Source organism: Natrix helvetica, assembly GCF_964273705.1.
Source record: "Natrix helvetica genome assembly, chromosome: 15".
Taxonomy (NCBI): domain Eukaryota; kingdom Metazoa; phylum Chordata; class Lepidosauria; order Squamata; family Natricidae; genus Natrix; species Natrix helvetica.
In genome coordinates, this window is record NC_138565.1 from 4,825,693 (window position 1) to 4,845,923 (window position 20,231).

Below are 20,231 nucleotides of genomic sequence, written 5' to 3' on the forward strand. Positions count from 1 at the left end.
CCCGCTTTGTCTCTCGGGCTGAGATTAGCGCAGCTTCCCTTCTGTTCCACCTCGAAGGCTAAAAATACAGAGAAAGCAGCGTTCCATGCACTAACCGCAGCCTACACAATTTGTGGGTGGGGGGATTGTGTCGAACGGCGCCAGCTTCCTTTGAAGAAATGAATCTGCTGCTGTTTTTGAGGCCTCTGCCATGAAGGCAGCCCCACAGTTCCATTTATTTCCCCTGGATCTCTGTGGCTACATCCGACGACAGGCCCCCAAACATCACCACATCGGAGAGCAGCTGCTACAATAAACCAGTTAGTTGTTGTTGTTGTTGTTGTTGTTGTTGCTGCTGCTCTTCTTCTTCTTCTTCTTCTTCTTCTTCTTCTTCTTCTTCTTCTTCTTCTTCTTCTTCTTCTTCTCCTCCTCCTCCTCCTCCTCCTCCTCCTCCTCCTCCTCCTCCTCCTCCATCATATTATTATTATTATTATTATATACTTTTTTCATTAAACATGAAACTCAGTCAACTGCACATTCAAAAATGCGTCACAAATACCAATGACTGGTGCTAATGGTTGATATGGGTTGCTGCCAGTGTCCTAAGTATCAACCAAGGACCTTCTTAAGATGTATCTTCTTCTTCTTCTCCTCCTCCTCCTCCTCCATATTATTATTATTATTATACTTTATTCATTAAACATGAAACTCAGTCAACTGCACATTCAAAAACACGTCACAAATACCATTGACTGGTGCTAATGGTTGATATGGGTTGCTGCCAGGGTCCTAAGTATCAACCAAGGACCTTCTTAAGATGTATCTTCTTCTTCTCCTCCTCCTCATTATTATTATTATTATTATTATTATTATTATTATTATTATTATTATTATTATTATTATTATTATTATACTTTATTCATTAAACATGAAACTCAGTCAACTGCACATTTAAAAATGTGTCACAAATATCATTGACTGGTGCTAATGGTTGATACAGGTTGCTCCCAAGGTCCTAGGGATCAACCAAGGACCTTCTTAAAATATAAGATGTTCCGAGTAGCGCAGTTTTTTGCAGTTCCGCTGGTGTTATTGCAGGAAGCTGCAATTTGTGGATGTATCTTGTAAAATTCTTGGACATGGTGCCAAGTGCCCCGATGACAATGGGTACCACTGTTACATGCTTCATCCATAGCCGTGTAGTTTCGATGGCCAGGTCGCAATATTTTGTGAATTTTTCCAGTTCTTTTTCTTCGACTCTGGCATCTCCAGGAACAGCGATATCAATAAGCTGTACACTTCGGCCCTCCACAACTGTGATATCTGGCGTATTTTGACGATCTGTTTGTATTCGAAAGTCCCACGAGATCTTCACCTTCTCATTTTCGATCACTTTTTCCACTTTATGTTCCCATGACTTTCTGGATACAGGTAAATCATATTTTTTACATAATAACCAGTGGATTAATTTAGCAACTAAATTTAGAATTTTCAAATAGCGAGGTAGCTCTTGAGGTATTGCTCCAAGGGCTCCAATTACAATTGGGACAACACATAATTTCTTTCTTATTTTTATTTTTATTTTTATTATACAATTGTATCACAGCGGCCAGTTGCTTCGCTGGATTTGGCATTTTTTTTTTATTATTATTATTATTATTATTATTATTATTATTTGCACAACAACATGAAGCCAAAACTGCCCATTCTTTAGTTGGAGCTGGCCTTCATTTGCATCTTCCATAATATTTATTAATATTAATTATTATTATTATTATTCGACATTAATTAAGGAGAGCCATCTTTCATGGCAACTCAGCATTAATTAAATTCGCTGCAAAAATAATTACACGCAAATCCATCAGGGATCAGAGGTTGCCTATCGCTTTCACTGAAGCAATGCTAAATTCACACTCGGCTGATGTCACCGTCGCATGTCTGTTAGGAGAAAATAAATGCATCCCAGATGGACAATTTCATTTAGAGAGTTTTAAAAAAAACAAGGAGGAGGAGTGGGGGGAAAACGAGAGAGGCAATGGGATTCTGAAGGATTAATGAGGCAAAGGGGTTTAGGTTTGCAATTGGATGCAAACTGCAAACATTGTAAGTTGCTAAATAATCACTTAACCTTAATCTTTCATGGAGTTCCAATCACTCACAGGCCGGAGGGCCAATTAACCGTGAGCAGCGAAAGGAAGAAAATTTCAAACAGAAGTGATGTGCAGGAGAAGAACAGAACAACGGAGTTGGAAGGGACTTTGGAGATCTTCTAGTCCAACCTCCTTTTAAGCAGGAGACCTTATACCATGTTGGACAAATGCACCCACAACTTCTGGAGGCAGGTTGTTCCATTGGTTGATTGTTCTCGCTGTCAGGAAATTTATCCTTAATGCGATCTCTCCTTGATTCGTTTCCATCCATTGCTTCTCGTCCTGCCCTCAGGTGTTTTGGTTGTGGCCCGCCAGCGGCCAGCAGAGCTGGCAGCAGTGTTGGAGAGTGAGGAGGGTTGGGGAGGAACATGGGCCAGTCCTGGGAGTTGAGGAAAGCTCAGACGAGGGCTCTGCGTCGGAGGCAGAGAAGGGGCCAGAACCGTATGCCAGTTATCAGCTGCCTTCGGAGTTAGACATCAGTGAGGCAGAAGAACAGCTGGAGCCTGTTTCCAGTGTGCGCATGCGCAGAGCTGCCAGAAGACAAGAACAACTAAGAAAGCAGGGTCGACTTGGGAGTAAAGCCACACCTTGAAGGTGATTGGCCCCTCCCATAGGAAACAAAAGAGGAGCGAATGGGGAGGGGGCTTTTGCAGGAAACAATTCGTTCCTTCGGTCGTTTCAAGAGTAGAAAGTTTTATTTGTGATTCTAAGAGACTCTGTGCCAAGTTTTGCCTTGCCCTGAGTTTGGAAACTAGTTATCTGGCAGCTCGTCAAGCGAGATAAGGTTCGTGTTGATAAATATTCCTCTGAAAGTCTGTTTGTCAAGCCTTGTTCACTTGTGAATGAAAGGAATTCACAGTCATGTAAATAAAAGAGGTTTTGTTGAGACCCAGACTCTGCTTGAAGCCTGGGTCAGAACAGCTTTGGATAATAGGTTGATATTGGAACAAGTCTCCCCTAGTCCTTCTTTCCACCATAGACATACCCAAGTCCTGCAACCGTTCATCGAATGTTTTATCCTCCAGTCCCCTAATCATCTTTGATGCTCTTCCCCGCACTCGTTCTAAAGTCTCCACATCAATTCCTTGTTGTGAAGGATTTCTGTTCAACTGAATGACAAAGCAATTGATTTTCCAATCGTTTTTTGGGGGGGGAAGGGGTGGGGGCTTCGAATGTGTACACTCACCTCGATGTCGGCTCCTGCGTTTCCGCCTCCCAACAGACGCGCTACGCACAGCGGGCTGCAACTGGCCAATCTCGATGGGTGTGTTGGTCCGAAAGCTCTCCTTGAACTTCTGCATCAGGGTCTCCACTGTTTCCGGAGACACCTCTGCAGCTGCAGGATGGGGAGACAATGGGAGGGGAAGGTTAAAGGGGCCATGAAATGATGCCTCTGTAAAGTTCTGTTTGGTTCCCTTCCCTTCCCTTCCACTCCACTCCAGTCTATGTTCTGTTCTGTTTTACTCTACTCTATTTCACTCCACTCCAGTCTATGTTCTGTTCTATTCCACTCCACTCCACTCTATGTTCTGTTCTGTTCTATTCCACTCCACGTCAAATCTAACTTTTTCTTCTTCTTTCACTAAAGTTCCCCATAAAACCTCCCGTCTTGCAAATGATTCTTTCTTCTTTTATTTTTTTTCCCCTCTGACCAGACCGGTCAATGTTGGCATTTTCTGCTTAATTTTAATAATCCAATCTTCCCCTAGAAGTATTTTGATGGCTCTTCTAACTTTTTTTTTTAATGTCAAGTTTTTGTTTTATTTTAGATCGCTTATACATATCAATGCAGCGAACAGTTTTGACACCTGGGTACCATACATTTAGCTCAGATAAACATAACGTTGTTACTCATGGTTATTACATTTAATTTTCATTGTTTCATGTTCTTTAAACATATCTAGTACCACTACCGTTCAATTTCTAAACCTCCTTCTCATTATTACATATATCTTGTTATATTAACATTTGAATATTGTTGTTCCCCTGTTATTTCTATTTCTATTCTTTCTTATTTTTCCCATAACATTTCATTTCACCATTGTTTATTATCCCCTGTCTTATATTTAATATTTTTTTAAAATTACTCATTCTTCCACCGTGCTTTCGATATCCCAAATATCCAGGGGCTGCCACAAAGAAGGGGGAGTCAAACTATTCTCCAAAGCACCTGAGGGTAGGACAAGAAGTGATGGGTGGAAACTAAACAAGGAGAAAAGCAACTTAGAAATAAGGAGAAATTTCCTAATACTGAGAACAATTAATCGGTGGAACAACTTGCCTCCAGAAACTGTGAATGCTCCAACACTGGAAGTTTTTAAGAAGATGTTGGATAACCATTTGTCTGAAGTGGTGTAGGGTTTCCTGCCTAAGTAGGGGGTTGGACTAGAAGACCTCCAAGGTCCCTTCCAACTCCGTTAATCTATTCTATTCTATTCTATCTCCAAGACTACTAATCAATTCAAATATTACCTTTTCTAACTTTTTATGTGCCATAACCTGGCCACATTCATCCCTACTTCTGCCTCTCAAGTTATCCTCAGTAGTGTTGTGGCCCACCAGCAGCCAGCAGAGGTGGCAGCAGAGTCAGACAGTGAGGAGGGTTGGGGAGGAAGATGGGCCAGTCCTGGAGCCTGGGGAAGGCTCTGATGAGGGCTCTGTGTCGGAGTCAGAGAGGGGGCCAGGACCGTCTGACAGTTATCAGCTGCCTTCGGAGTTAGAGATCAGTGAGGCAGAAGAACAGCTGGAGCCTGTTCCCAGTGTGCGCATGCGCAGAGTTGCCAGAGGAAGGGAACAGCTAAAGAACAGGGATTGACTTGGGAGTAAGGCCACAGGTGGACGATGAATGGCCCCTCCCAGAGGGAATAAAAGAGGAGCGAAAGGGGAGTGGAGTTTGCAGGAGACCATTAGTTTGCTTCATTGGTTCGTGACTCTCTGAGACTCCATGCCAAGTTCTGCAGATATCAGCCTGGCAGCTCTCCAAGCCAGATAAGGTTGGTGACTGTAAATCCTCCCTTGAAAGACTTTGCTGGAGGTGAATGAGCAGAATTCACAGTCAATTAATAAAAGGGTTTTTTGTCGGGACAAAGAGTTTGCTTCATGCTCTTGGGAAGCCTCAGTCAGAACAAGCTGTTCATCATGGAGTGAATTCATATCAATCTTGCCCTCCAAACATACCACTGTCAACTTCACATTTGCAACAAGAACTGTCAAGTGCTTGGTTTGAAGTATCCATTGTGACATGTGGAACCGATGCTGAATTTAACCTAAGGTTGCATGGGCACATGGTTGAGTTGTTGTAGCCTTGAAGCAAATGTGCATTAGACATGGTTGGTTTTTTTCCTCCCAAGGCAACACTAGGAAGCAATTAGGCTTCCTGAAGCCAACAATTCTACAGCCAGAAAGGACCTCATTGTAAAAGACTCCCTGGGAATTCCCCCTTCAGAGGAGAGTTGAGAAGGAGAGAGGGTAGGAAGAGGAAGAGTAGGAGAAGGAGAAGGAGAAAGGGAAGGGAAGAAGGAAAGGGAAGGAGAGGAGAGGAGGAAGGAAGGAAGTAGAGAAGGGAGGGAGGGAGAAAAGAAAGGGAAAATAAGGTGCTGTTACAACAGGAGGAAGGAATGGTAAATAAAGCAACCCAAACTATATGTTATAACCTATTATAACAAAAAGCTTAGCCCTCCCTGGTATGGTGTCATATGAATGCCGTATCAGGGCTTTTCAATTCAATTGTATAGAATGCGAAGGAGTTGTGTTTGTGTTTTCATTTTTTTATCGTTTTCTTATGTGTGATGTACACTGAAGGTGGCATTTAATTTCTTTGTACGAGGGGCAGTGACAATACAGGAAACTTAACTTAAACTGGAGGGATGGAGAAAACTGGGAGGGGGAAGTGAGTGAGTGAGTGAGTGAGTGAGTGAGTGAGTGAGTGAGTGAGTGAGAGACAGAGAGACAGAGAGAGAGACAGAGTGAGAGTGTGTGTGAGAGAAAGAGAGAGACAGAGAAAGAGAGAGACAGAGTGAGAATGTGAGAGACAGAAAAAAAGAGAGTGTGTGTGTGAGAGACAGAGAGAGAAAGAGAAAGAGTGTGAGAGACAGAGAGAAAGAGAGAGAGAGAGTGAGTGAGTGTGTGAGAGAGAGAAAGAGAAAGAGAGAGACAGAGTGTGTGAGAGAGAAAGAGAGAGACAGAGAAAGAGAGAGACAGAGTGAGAATGTGAGAGACAGAAAAAGAGAGAGTGTGTGTGTGAGAGGCAGAGAGAGAAAGAGAAAGAGAGTGTGAGAGACAGAGAGAAAGAGAGAGACAGAGTGAGTGTGTGTGTGAGAGAGAGAGAAAGAGAAAGAGAGAGACAGAGTGAGAGTGTGAGAGAGAAAGAGAGAGACAGAGAAAGAGAGAGACAGAGTGAGAATGTGAGAGACAGAAAAGAGTGTGTGTGTGTGAGAGACAGAGAGAGAAAGATAAAGAGAGTGTGAGACAGAGAGAAAGAGAGACAGTGTGTGTGTGTGTGTGTGTGTGTGTGAGAGAGAGAGAGAGGGAGGGAGGGAGGGATGGGAGGGAGGGAGGGAGGAGAGAGAGAGAGAGAGAGAGAGAGAGAGAGAGAGAGAGAGAGAGAGAGAGAGAGAGAGAGAGAGAGAGAGAGAGAAATTTTTGAACTGCCAGGCCTTTGATGCCACAATCTGGGCATGTAATTTCACAGGCTCTTGCAGCTATAAAGTTTCTCTGATAGCATCGGTTTACTAGATATGGTAGCAATTTGCCAGGCCTTTGAAGGCTTCTGCTGGTGGCCAAGATAATGCCAGTAAAATTTCCCTCCAAAGGAGTTTCTTTTTAAAAAGAATCCATGATTTGTCCAGAGTTTATCAGAATGGCAAACCTGATTCTTGGAAAAAGAAAGTCGCGCAGCTAATAAGAATCCAGGGGTCGGAGAAGGGAGATAAATTATCAGCCACAATAACCTCCCCTTCCTCAGTTTATTGACAGGCAAAGGTTCCCTTCATTTTGACTGTGGGGTTTTTTCTCTCTCTCTCCCTCTTCCTTGTCCATTTGATTTGCAAGCTCCTAGCTTCCTTACAGCCCCTTCGCAAAGTAGTTTAGCCAGAGAGAGAGAGAGAGAGAGAGAGGGGGGGGGGGAGGGAGGGAGGGGGGGAGGCCAAAGGAGTTCCTCAGGGGGGCAGGAATTTCCCCTGAATTGGATCAAAAATCAGCATCTTTCCAGGCGATTGTGAGAGCCTAATTGTAATTAGATAGCATAGATGGTTTTAGTCCATAAGCTCTTATATCACAGCGTCTTCGAGATGCTATAAGACCCTTGACTATTTTTCCTAGGTTGTTTGGGCAACTCCTTCCTTCCTTCCTTCCCTCCCTCCCATCCATTTCTCCTTCCTTCCTTCCCTCCCTCCCTCCCGCCCATCTCACCTTCCTTCCTTCTCTCCCTCCCTCTCATCCATCTCTTCTTCCTTCCTTCTTTCCCTCCCTCCCATCCATTTCTCCTTCCTTCCTTCCCTCCCTCCCGCCCATCTCTCCTGCCTTCCTTCCTTCCTTCCCTCCCGCCCATCTCTCCTTCCTTCCTTCTTTCCCTCCCTCCCATCCCTCTCTCCTTCCTTCCTTCTTTCCCTCCCTCCCACCCACCTCTCCTTCCTTCCTTCTTTCCCTCCCTCCCATCCATCTCTCCTTCCTTCCTGCCTTCCCCCCTCTCCTCCCCCTCCCTTTCCTTCTCAACCTCTCATCTTCCTTTCTCCCTTCCATCCCTTTCCTCCCTTCCCTCTCATCTTCTTCTTTCCCTCCCCCCTTTCCTCCATTCCCTCCCATCTCTCCTTCCTTCCTTCCCTTCCCTTCCCTTCCTCCCTTCCATCCTTTTCCTCCCTCCCTTCCCTCCAATCTCCCCTTCCTTCCCTTCTTTCCTCCCTTCCTTCCATCCCTTTCCTTCCTACCCTCTCTCGCTCCCTTCCATCCCTTTCCTTCCTACCTACCTTCCCTCCCATCTCCCCTTCCTTCCCTTCCCTTCTCCCCTTCCTTCCTCCCTCCCTCCCTTCTTTTCTCCCTCCCTTTCCTTCCTCCAGCATCCCACTTAATTGGGAGGCCAAGCAAGCAAGCAAGCCCTTTCCCTTTTTATTCTTTCAACCACAAGGTAGATATCGCCAGGCTCGTCCCAAGTTGCCTTCTCCTCAAGCAACCATCTCCCCCTCCCCTTTTGACCATTCCCTACCTACCACCCCTGGCAAGTGGCAACGGAGAAGTTGAAGGCCCTGCCTTCTGGCCCTGGGAAGAGACGGAGAATATTTATGCCTTGTTCCCTGTCAAAGAAAGACAAGGGAGGCTTCCAAAGGCCTGGTGTAATGTTGTTAGAGATACAGGAGCCAGCAAAGCAATAATCAGAAATAACCAAACTTGATTATGTATCGTAGCAACCTGCAAGATAGTGATAGCTCCGGGGAAGTGATTTTGCTCTCCCGTCAGTTCTTAGATAGACCAATTGGATTGGATTATAAACAAGGCAGGATAATGTGTTCTCGGGGGAATCCTCTCTTTTTTCTCCTTTCCCAAACAGGCTGATTTAAACAAAAACACTCATCTGCCTGGCCAAGGGGAAGGGAGATAGAAGGACGGGGGAGGGAGAGAGATAAAAAAAGCAGGCACATAGGATGCAACATTAAAAAAACAACAACCCACAGCTCTTTCTTCAAGCTCATGCTTAGATTATAGATGGCTGTCCCCCCCCTATTTTATTTGCTTGGTGTTGAATGTTCTATGTCTATACTTCGTAGGTGCTTTTGACATGAATAAAGAAGATGGTCAGATTAGAGACTAGACATGCCTTTGTCTGAAACAGGGTATCCTGCTTCAGCAGGGGGTTGATCTAGAAGACCTCAAAGGTCCCTCCCAACTCTGTTATTCTGTTAGACCAAATACCTACATTTTTAAAGGAAGTATATACTGCTATCTGTCTTTTGGTCTAACTATCTAACTATCTATCCATCCATCCATCCACTCATCCATCCATCCACTCATTCATCCACATCCATCCATCCACTCATCTATCTATCCATCCATCCATCCGCCCCATCCACACACATCCATACATCCATACAGCCACTCTTCATCCATTCATCCACCTCATCCTTCCATCCACTCATCCATCCATCCACTCATCCACTCATCCATTCACATCCATCCATCCACTCATCCATCCACTCATCTATCTATCTATCCATCCATCCACATCTATCCATCCATCCACTCATCTATCCATCCATCCACCCCACACACATCCACACATCCATCCATCCACTCTCCATCCATTCATCCACCTCATCCATCCATCCACTCATCCATCCATCCACTCATCCATCCATCCATCTATCCATCCATCCACCCATCCAGTCACTCATTCATTCATCCACCCCCATCCATCCACCTATCCCCTCCCACATGTACATCCATCCATCCATCCACCCACCCACCCATCCATCCACTCATCCATCCATCCATCTACCCCCCCCCCCACACGTACATCCATCCGTCCACTCATCATACAGAAGATATTAAAAGAATTCACAGGACATATAGAAGGAGAAGGAGAGGAGGAGGAGGAGACATAGTAGTAGTAGTAGTAGTAGTAGTAGTAGTAGTAGTAGTAGAACACCCTAGTACCAACTGCCTGGACACTATAAAGGATGTTTCTATTTCTGGTGTTGTCTTTGAAGACCTTTCGCTTCTCACCCAAGAAGCTTCTTCAGCTCTGGCCCAGCTAAATGTCTATGGAGATTCTCAGTCATCCAGGCCACGGTTGTCCCAAAGGTGCTTTTTCAAGAGGCAACTGGACTGAACTGAAGAAGCTTCTTGGATGAGAAGCGAAATGCCTTCAGGGAAAAACAGAGACAGCCCGGTTGCCTCTTGGAAAAAAGCGCATTTTGCGACTCTGCTGTACCACCTCGAGAGGCTCCAAGTCTCCCTCCTCTCCTGCTCCTGAAACCGGCTACTTCTACCCTGCTTTCCCGAAAATAAGACCTCCCCAGATAATAAGCCCAATGGGGCTTTTGAGCACATGCACTAAAACAAGCCCTCCCCAAAAATATTGCAACACAGCAGCAGCCATGAAGTCACCACGCTCGCCGCCTCCTGCACCTCAAAAAGAATAAGACCTCCCCAAAAATAAGGCCAAGCGCTTATTTCGGGGTGCGTGTGTCAAAAGAAAACAAGACCCTGTCTTATTTTCAGGGAAACATGGTACCAAGAGGGAGGGTCTGCCATCAACAACCCCTCTCTCTTTTTCCTTTCTTTCTATCCACACTCATCCTTTTTCCCAGTCACGGTGCTCAATCACTTCTAAGCTAATTGTCTCCACTCATGTGTGCAAACTTGCCGTTTGCTGGCAGAAGCCGCAGAATGTTAATTTCTATTTGCAACTGAGGGGGACGGCAAAATCGCCGCCTTTCCTTTTTTGGGGGGGGGGAGGGACAGTGAAGGAAATCAGATCTGTATTAATTGCAGGGCTTGTCATGAGGACCGCAAGCCCCAACCTCACCTGTAAACGTACACAGACCTTTCCATTTAAGCACATTTCCGATAGAAAATAAATTGCCTTTTTAGGGAAGAAATCCTAGGAGAAGGGAAGAGCTTATGGGCTGAGCTTCTTGCGTAGATCCACTGGTTGTGAAATGGTAGGAATGGAATAGAATAGAATAGAACAGAATAGAATAGAATAGAATAGAATAGAATAGAATAGAATAGAACAGAACAGGAATAGAATAGAATGATGGGATAGGGATGGGATAGAATAGGGATAGAGAAGAGGAGAAACTAGAATAGAGAAGAGAAGAAGGGAAGGGAAAGAGGAGAGAAGAGAAAAGAAGAGACGAGAATATGGAATGGAATGGAATATAGAAGGGAAGAGAAAGGAAGGGAAGAGAAGAGAAAGAAGAGAAAATAAGAGAAGAAGGGAAGGGAAAGAGAAAAGAAGAGAATATGGAATGGAATATAGATGGGAAGGGAAGGGAACAGAAGAGAGGAAAAGAGAAGAGAAAAGAGAATAGAGAAAAGAAGGAGGGAAGGGAACAGAAGAGAAGAGAAGAAGGTTATTGGCCAAGTGTGATTGGACACACAAGGAAAGTGTGAAGATTTGGAGGTGACTGTCCTCTCCTTCACCTTACAATGCTCCCTCCATCAGGCTGGACATAGGAGAGCCACTGGTCTGAAATGGTTGAGGGACTCCTGCTTGAGCGGAGGGTTGGACTAGAAGGCCTCCAAGGCCCCTTCCCACTCTGTTCTTCTGTCTATTAATTCTCTTCTGCCACCTTTTTTTTCCTTTCCTCTTCCCTTCCATCAAGGTAATACAGGACAATTTCAGCCAGGAGCAGGATAAATCCCCAAAGGAGGGAAGGATTTTTTTTCCAGATGCTTTTCAGCTAAAAAAAAAAAAAGATGCTGAGACTATTATCTTGCTTCCTTCCAAAAACCTCCGGCTTTTATGCTGGAAGCAAAGAGTTTGGTTGCCTCTGGATCTTTTTGAGGCCTCCCTCTCATCCTCCCTAGCCCTCCTGCTGGCTGGGGGGATGTGGAAATTAAATTCCAGAAATCCTAGAGGATCAAGATATAAAAGGGATCATAACGCCATTCCCGTTCAAACAAGAGACAGAGAACTGAAAAGAGAATGGAAGGGACCGGTTGGTTAATTGGGTTGTGATTTAATAACGTGGAATTACATGGGAGGGTGGGAGGAATGGAAAGAAGATAAGGAAGGAGTGAGAGGGAGGGAGGGAGGCAAAAAGAGAGAAGGAAGGAAGAAGGGAGGGATGGAGAAAGGAAGGGAAGGAAGGAAGGAAAAAGGGAGGGAGGAAAGAAGAGAAAGAAGGAAAGAGAGGGAGGGAGAAAGGAAAGAAGGAGAGAAGGGGGAGGGAGGCAAAGAGAGAGAAGGAAGGAAAGAAGGAAGGAAGGAGAGGGAGGGAGGATAGAGGGAGAGAAGGAGGAAAGCAAAGAGAGAGAAGGGTGGGAGGGAGGAAAGAACAGAAGGAAAGAAGGAAGGAGAAGAAGGGAGGGAGAAAGGAAAGGGAGGGAGTAAGGAAGGGAGGAAGGAAGGCAAAGAGAGAGAGAAGGAAGGAAGGAGGGAGGGAGGCAAAGAGAGAGAAGGAAGGAGGGAGGGAGGCAAAGAGAGAGAGAGAGAAGGAAGGAAGGAGAGGGGGGGAAGAGAGAGAGGGAGGGAGGGAGAGGGGGAGGAAGGAAGGAAGGAAGGGCAAACTCCCTGAGTTTCACTCATTTAATTCTCACAAACTATCAAGAGCTATCAAGATGGTATAAGGGTTAACTCTGTGGAATATTGCACCACGAAAAGGAGTGAAGGGAATTGAAGCTGTACGCAGTTTTACCAGCCTGGATATTAATTACTGTTGACCAATATTAATCAATGTCATAATAGGGCTGAGGGAACTATGGAATTCTGGATTTTGCTGAACTCTTATTTCCAGACCTATCAGCTAGCACAGCCCATCTTGAAGAGCTTTCCCTTCCCTTCCCTCCCTTCCCTTTCTCTTTCCCTCCCTCCCTTCCTCAATTTATTAAATTATATCCCAGTTAAAGGGTGGCTCAGTGCCTAAGAACGCTGAGCTTGTCGATCAGAAAGGTCGGCAGTTTGGCGGTTCGAACCCCTAGCACTGCATAATGGAGTGAGCTCCCGTGACTTGTCCCAGCTTCTGCCAACCTAGCAGTTCGAAAGCACCTAAAAATGCAAGTAGGAAAATAGGAACCACCTTTGGTGGGAAGGGAACAGCGTTCCGTGTGCCTTCGCCGTTGAGTCATGTCGGCCACATGACCACGGAGACGTCTTCGGACAGCGCTGGCTCTTCAGCTTTGAAAGGGAGAGGAGCAGCGCCCCCTAGAGTCGGGAACGACTAGCAAATCTGTGCGTGGGAAACCTTAGACCTTTACCTTTATCCCAGTTAATCAATTGGTCCTTTCCATTTCCTTTTCTGATTTTGTGCTTGCATTGTAATGGCTTCAATCTCGTGCCTTAATAGGTTTTATTTATTTATTATTATTCTTGTTTCCGAACGCCTGGTTATTCCTATTAGAGTTTCAATAAATAACAACCACTAAATACGCATAAAAGGGCTCGTAGCTTGATTTTTCTCATCAACTCTGACTAGAGCATTTTCTGCAGTCCAAGAAGAGAGATCAACACTACACGGTTCAGAAAATGGAAAGAACAGAAACGAAGTGAAAGAAGAAGAAGAAGAAACAAAAAAACACAGGTTGTTTTCCCCAAAAAGCTTAGTTGTGAGGTTGTTAGAAGGCCAGTCACAACTCAGACCCAAGTACAGAAGCCGAGGCAGTAAGAATGACAATGAGCTACCTTGGGTGAGATTAGGTGTTGCTATAGCTTTACTCTGGTCTCAGCTGCGGAGTTTTAAGCCGCAGCTTCTAGAGTATCTGGCCAATGTCACGTCTTGCCCATCGCAAGATGCAATAGCTTTCTAGAATATGGAAACTATCAAGCTGCAGGCTGGCATCACAAATATTCTCCGATCTACCTTAAAGCAACAACCGGGCACTATAAATTCACCCTAACCTTCATTCATTTTCTCTGTTCACACAACCTCTTTATCATGGGCCGGTGAACAAACCCATTTTTCATGGATTTCCGCAATACCCACAACTGTAAATTTATCAAATGGGCAGGGTGTTACATACATCACAAAGAAAGCTAAAGGTTCCCCTTGCACATACGTGCTAGACGTTCCCGACTCTAGGGGGCGGTGCTCCTCTCCGTTTCAAAGCCGAAGAGCCAGCGCTCTCCAAAGACGTCTCCGTGGTCATGTGGCCGGCATGACTCAACGTCAGGCGCATGGAACGCTGTTGCCTTCCCGCCAAAGGTGGTTCCGATTTTTCTACTTGCATTTATTTACCTGCTTTCAAACTGCTAGGTTGGCAGAAGCTCTGGGACAAGTCACAGGAACTCTCTCCGTTATGCGGTGCTAGGGATTCGAACCGTCGAGCTGCTGACCTTTCTGATCGGCAAGCTCAGCGCCTTAGCCCCTGAGCCAACCCTTTCACAAAGAAAGAGACCGCAGTTAACACGAATCAAGTTTTGAACATTGTTTGTCATGAAGAAGAGGGGGGTCAATGTATTCTCCAAAGCACCAGAAGGCAGGACAAGAAGGAATGGATGGAAACGAATCAAGGAAAGAAGCAACCTAGAACCAAGGAGAAATTTCCTGACAATGAGGACAATTAACCAGTGGAAGAACTTGCCTTCAGACGATGTAGGTGCTCCACAACTGGAGGCTTTCAAGAAGAGACTGGACAGTCACTTGTCTGAAATGGTATAGGATCTCCTGCTTCAGTAGGGCGTTGGGCTAGAAGAAGACCTCCAAGGTCCCTTATTATTCTGCATTGTGACATGATAGCTGTCTTCCAATATCTAAGGAGCCACCACAAAGAACAAAAGAGCCAACTTATTCTCCAAAGCACCAGAAGGCAAGTCAAGAAGCAATGGGTGGAAACGAATCAAGGAGAGAAGCAACCTAGAACCAAGGAGAAATTTGCTGACAGTTAGAACAATTAACCAGTGGAACAGCTTGCCACCAGAAGTTGTGAATGCCCCAACACTGGAGGTTTTTAAGAAGAGATTGGACAGCCATTTGTCTGGAACAGTATAGGGTCTCCTGCCTGAGCAGGGGGTTGGACTAGAAGACCTCCAAGGTCCCTTATTATCCTGTTGTTCTGCAAATGTAAGATTGTGAATGCGGGTGGCTCACCATGCTTTGAGAAGATAACCTGTCAGTTAAAGAACATGTTTTCTCAAATACTCTGCAAGGGATCCGCTTGAAGAGATCTATATAGAGACAAAAAAAAACTTGTGATAAACAAGGAGAAGTGACAGAACCTTGAAAGGTGGAGGAAGGGGGGAGAGGAATTCCTCCGAATCCTCCAACAATACTTATTGTTTCGGCAAGCGAAGAACACCTCCAGGCTATTCCTGTTCCACACTAGCCTGCAGCCTCCCATAAATAATTTAGAAAGCCTCATCAAACATTCATAGTTATGGACCAAATTCCGAGCGATGTTCCTGGATGCAGGCAATGCAAAACATCGAGGCAGGCAGAAAACATAGATAAGCTCAGGGAGGGGAGCAGACTCGTGGCAAAAGGCAACCTTGCTCAAGTAAACATGTTGTGGCTTGCCAGCAGCCAGTGGAGCTGGCAGCAGATTCGGACAGTGAGGAGGTTGAGGAGGAAGATGGGCCAGTCCTGGAGTCTGGGGAAGGCTCGGATGAGGGATCTGTGTCGGAGGCAGAGAGGGGGCCAAGGCCGTCTGACAGTTATCAGCTGCCTTCAGAGTCAGACATCAGTGAGGCAGAAGAACAGCTGGAGCCTGTTCCCAGTGTGAGTTGCCAGATGAAGGGAACAGCTGAAGAACAGGGGTCAACTTGGGAGTAAGGCCACAGGTGGACGATGAATGGCCCCTCCCAGAGGGAATAAAAGAGGAGCGAAAGGGGAGTGGAGTTTGCAGGAGACCATTAGTTCGTTTCATTGGTTCGTGACTCTCCAAGACTCCCTGCCAACTTTTGCAGAGATCGGCGTGTCAGCTCTCCAAGCTAGATAAGGTCTGTGACTGTAAATCCTTCCTTGAAAGACTTTGCTGGATGTGAAGGAGCAGAATTCACAGGCTATTAATAAAAGGGGGTTTTGTCGGGAAAAAGGAGTTTGCTTCATGCTCTTGGGAAGCCTCAGTCAGAACATAACATTTGGTTGAACAATCTCTGCCCAAAAAACAGGCATGTGCACATCGGCCATCTGGGCTTTGGGTTTCCGTCCTCTGGCACATGGACATGCACACACATGTGTTTCAGTTTGGGCACTCGGTGCCAAAAAGCTTCACCATCACTGCCCTATATCATTCCAGACAAACGGCTATCCAGTCCCTTCTTTAAAACTTCCAGTGTTGGAGCATTCACAAATTCTGGAGGCCAGTTGTTCCCCTGACTCATAGCTCTCACTGTCAGGAAATGTCTCTTTTAGTTCTAGGTTTCAAAATTGGGTTCACCTAACCTCAAAAGAAAGCAAGATAAGCGGAAATCGAGGCTGCCCTCAACGTTTAAGGTCTCCTGGCAATTCAGGCCCAATTTGCAAAATACATCTATTTCGTCCCTTCCAGGACAACCAGGTCTGGGCATATGCGCTTGGAAAATTAAAGGATTTGCGGGAAGGCACCGGTTGCTGCCTTGCGAAGAGATTGACAAAATTATACACGCTCCAGGCTGGTTAATGCAAAAGCTAAGCTTTTACTCCCTGGGTTAGGGAAGGCAATTAATTCGGGTCCTGCGGTCCTGCTTTTGCAGGCCGGCACACCGATCAAGACAAGGAGAGGGGTTCCTGCCATCAAAGGGGAAAGGAGGAGGGAGGCGTTTGGGGCAATCCGCATCTGTGTATCTAAAGGTGGGAAATGGGAGAGTTGTGGCCCGCCAGCGGCCAACAGAGCTGGCAGCAGATTCGGAGAGTGAGGAGGTTGGGGAGGAAGATGGGCCAGCCCTGGAGTCTGGGGAAGGCTCGGATGAGGGCTCTGTGTTGGAAGCAGAGATGAGGCCAGGGCCGTCTGACAGTTATCAGCTGCCTTCGGAGTCAGACATCAGTGGGGCAGAAGAACAGCTGGAGCCTGTTCCCAGTGTGCGCATGCTCAGAGTTGCCAGACAAAGGGAAGAGCTAAAGAACAGGGGTCGACTTGGGAGTAAGGCCACAGGTGGACGATGAATGGCCTACCACAACCGCATGTGTTGGGTTTATCAATAATTACTTGCTTTGCTGAATTGATGGACAGTATCTGGATGGTGTATCATCTACGCAGGATTGTACGTTATGATTGCTATTCTAATATCTCAGGAATAGAACATTCATTGTTCTGGTGTAGGCCAGAGGTCTCCAAATCTGGCAACGTAAAGACTTATGCAGACCCTGAAGGGTTGGTTGAGATGTCAATTCTTCCAAACCAGAACTTGTGGAGAGACAGGAGAAATGGAGCTACTACTATGGACAGTTGTCTGACTTTCCTGAACTCCAAGGATCAGATCATCTCAAAACATGAGATTTTTTTTAAAAAGTGCTTTTCACTCATGTTGTTTTGTTTATGCATCTAAGAAAGACATCCCTCATTTTAACAAGAGCTCAATTAGCAACCAGGGTATCCTACAGATCAGGGATGTCCAGTCTTGTCAACGTTTAAACCTGTGGGACTTCAGCTCCCAGAATTCCTCAGCCAGCTGGGGAACTCTGGGAGTTGAAGTCCACAAGTCTTAAAAATGGCCAGGTTTGGACGTCTCTGGTGTAGACATATGGAGTTCACTGGAACTATTTGTGAACCAGGAAGCCAGCCGTATCCTATTTATCCTGGACAAGGGCTGTAATTTAATTTCCTTTTTTTTCTTTGAAAGGGAAAAGACAATATATGCTTTCGAAATAACACCTCCACCATCAGGTCAGGTGGAGAAGGGATGGGTGGGAAATATCTGCCTGGAAGAACAGATGCGCCTTGATTGAAACAATGCTTGCCACGTCCCCGGGGACTTCCACGTGGTACTTCCATGCGATGCTCTGCGTTGTAATCAGATTCTTTGAAAAGCTTGCGTGTTTACAGGCAAACAGATAAGCAGCATATGATTAATGGCGCTGCACTCAATCTTACAAACTATGGCAAAAATCAAAGCCATCTGCTTTCCAGGCAAACACAGGGGCAGAGGGGAAGAGAGGGTATTTGAAAGGAAGTCACAGCCCCTCTTTGACTGAAAGCAAACCATGATTTGGGGGTTCAAGAGCAGAAATCCAGCATCTTCCATCAGCAGAAGATGTCTTGAAAATGACACTTCTTTTGTGTGGTCTTGCTGTGGCCCACAAGGGAGCTGGCAGCAGATTCGGACAGTGAGGAGGTTGGGGAGGAAGATGGGCCAGTCCTGGAGTCTGGGGAAGGCTCGGATGAGGGCTCTGTGTCAGAGGCAGAGAAGGGGCCAGGGACGTCTGACAGTTATCAGCTGCCTTCAGAGTCAGACATCAGTGAGGCAGAAGAACAGCTGGATCCTGTTCCCAGTGTGCGCATGCGCAGAGCTGCCGGACGAAGGGAACAGCTAAAGAACAGAGGTCGACAGGAGTAAGGACACAGGTGGACGGTGAACGGCCCCTCCCAGAGGAAATAAAAGAGGAGCCAAAGGGGAGGGGAGCTTGCAGGAGACCATTAGTTTGCTTCATTGGTTTGTGACTCTCCGAGACTCCTTGCCAATTTCTGCAGATCTCGGCCTGGCAGCTCTCCAAGCCAGATAAGGTCTGTGACTATAAATCCTCCCTTGAAAGACTTTGCTGGCTGTGAATGAGCAGAAATCACAGGAAATTAATAAAAGGGGTTTTTTTTCCCGAGACCAGAAGGTTTGCTTCATGCTATTGGGAAGCCTCGGTCAGAAGAAGTCTCGGTGGGCTCCCTCAAGACATGAAAACAAATCTTTTGGCATCTGGAAAGGATAAGGAAGGTGGCAGAGAAAGCCTTACTACGTACCGCACTCCTGAATGTCTAAATTGATAAAATGCAAACATCCTCGATCGGATAAAACGGAAATATAGTTCAGAAGAGAAGAGATTTCAGCTCAATCCATAGAAGTGATGATTTGGAACGAAGTCAGCCTGGAGGTGACCAAGGTTTATAGTAATAGGTACCACCTCTACTGTACCTGTGCATTTGGTTTTTCTTGCCTAAATGGAGCGCCTTCCTTTTTTCACCCTTGAATTTCATACTAGGAGGTAAACCCAGGTTCGCGACAAATGGAATCGATGGAAGGGCCTCCGAATGGAAGGAAAACTTTCCTACTTCTTGTCAAGAGAAAGAGGAAAACGCCAAGCAACAATGCTATTCAAGCACATGAGTGTCAATCCTGCAGCCATCTTTTCTTTCGGATCTTTGGCCTGCCACACTTTCTATTATTCTACTAGGCATTTTCCATTGTGGGAAAATGGGAGGGGGGATTGTACGGAGTTAGATGATACGTATCCATAACAACATTCTTTCTAGAAAGCCAAGGTCATCCTTTGTCTCTGCACCTCTGCACCTGACCGGAACGGGATGGGTGGAAGCTGCCAACATGGCAGTGGGAGATTGGGCCATGGGATGGACTTGTGGGTGTGAGGGGCAGGATCTTGAACTTTCAACTGGGTGGGGAAAACCAGGAAGCTTTCAGATCTGGGTTTTCCCAGATGTGCCAACGTGGCTCTCTTCATAAATTGGAACTTTGAGGAACCCTTTGCCTCGGACTCTGGTTTACTTTTGGATGCTATTTGGATCCCTGACAGAGACTTCTTGCCATTTCTGGCCTTCGCTCTCAATCCACCTCTCTGCCTTGAGTTATCCCCGCCCTGAGTTCAAGGAAGGAACGTGGGCAGAAGGCGACACTAAAAGAGGGGACGGATGGAAGCTGGCAGTTTGACAATTTCCACTGGCAAGGGACACCTGGAAGGAGCCTCCGTTGACAGCTGCGCGAGCAAAGCTGCTTGTGACACTTCGCTCCACCCCTTTGCAAAATAAAAAATAATCGTTCCTGGGTTGCGATACCGAACGGAGAGATTTCCCTGGAGGACCCAGGATAGCTGTCAAGAGAGAAAGGATGTCAACTCACCCAGCCTTCAGCGGTATAACAAGTTATCTCCAAGCACGGCAAGAAAGAATCTTTCTTATCTCTAAGCGCTCTCTGGCTCCTGGTGCCATTGATAGCCAGCGGATGCCCAACAGGTGCAGGCCTGCAATCATCCTTCCCGTTCGGGGGTTTAAAAAAGTCCCCGATAAATTTCAGATCCCTTTTGCCGTCTCTGTAGAGGAGGAGAGGTATTCTGCACTGGTTTGAGCGTGGGAGAGTATGTAAGTGCAGAATCTCTGTAAGGCATGCCGCGAGGCCCTTAAAAATCAATACACTGCTGAACAAAACTCCTTCATTGTGTTATTACACCTTTTCCCTTCTGTTCAATCATGTCAGTCTTGAGTATTACCTCCTCTTTCCCCCCTCCTTCTCTCTGCCCCTTCGCTTCCTCCTTCTTGTCCTCCTCTTCTTCCTTCTCTCTGTCTCTCCTTCTCCCTTCTCTTCCTCCCCTG

General features: G+C 46.0%; 1 protein-coding gene across 3 annotated transcripts in view; it reads right to left on the reverse strand.

The window, feature by feature from the left end:
• ASTN2 (astrotactin 2) overlaps positions 1-20,231 on the reverse strand; it is a 279,753-nt gene that overhangs the window by 177,070 nt on the left and 82,452 nt on the right. For all 3 annotated transcript variants that reach the window (XM_081967205.1, XM_081967204.1, XM_081967206.1), the window contains exon 4: positions 3,316-3,465. In XM_081967205.1, coding sequence (XP_081823331.1) covers positions 3,316-3,465 — 150 coding nt within the window. The remainder of the gene's footprint in view (positions 1-3,315; positions 3,466-20,231) is intronic.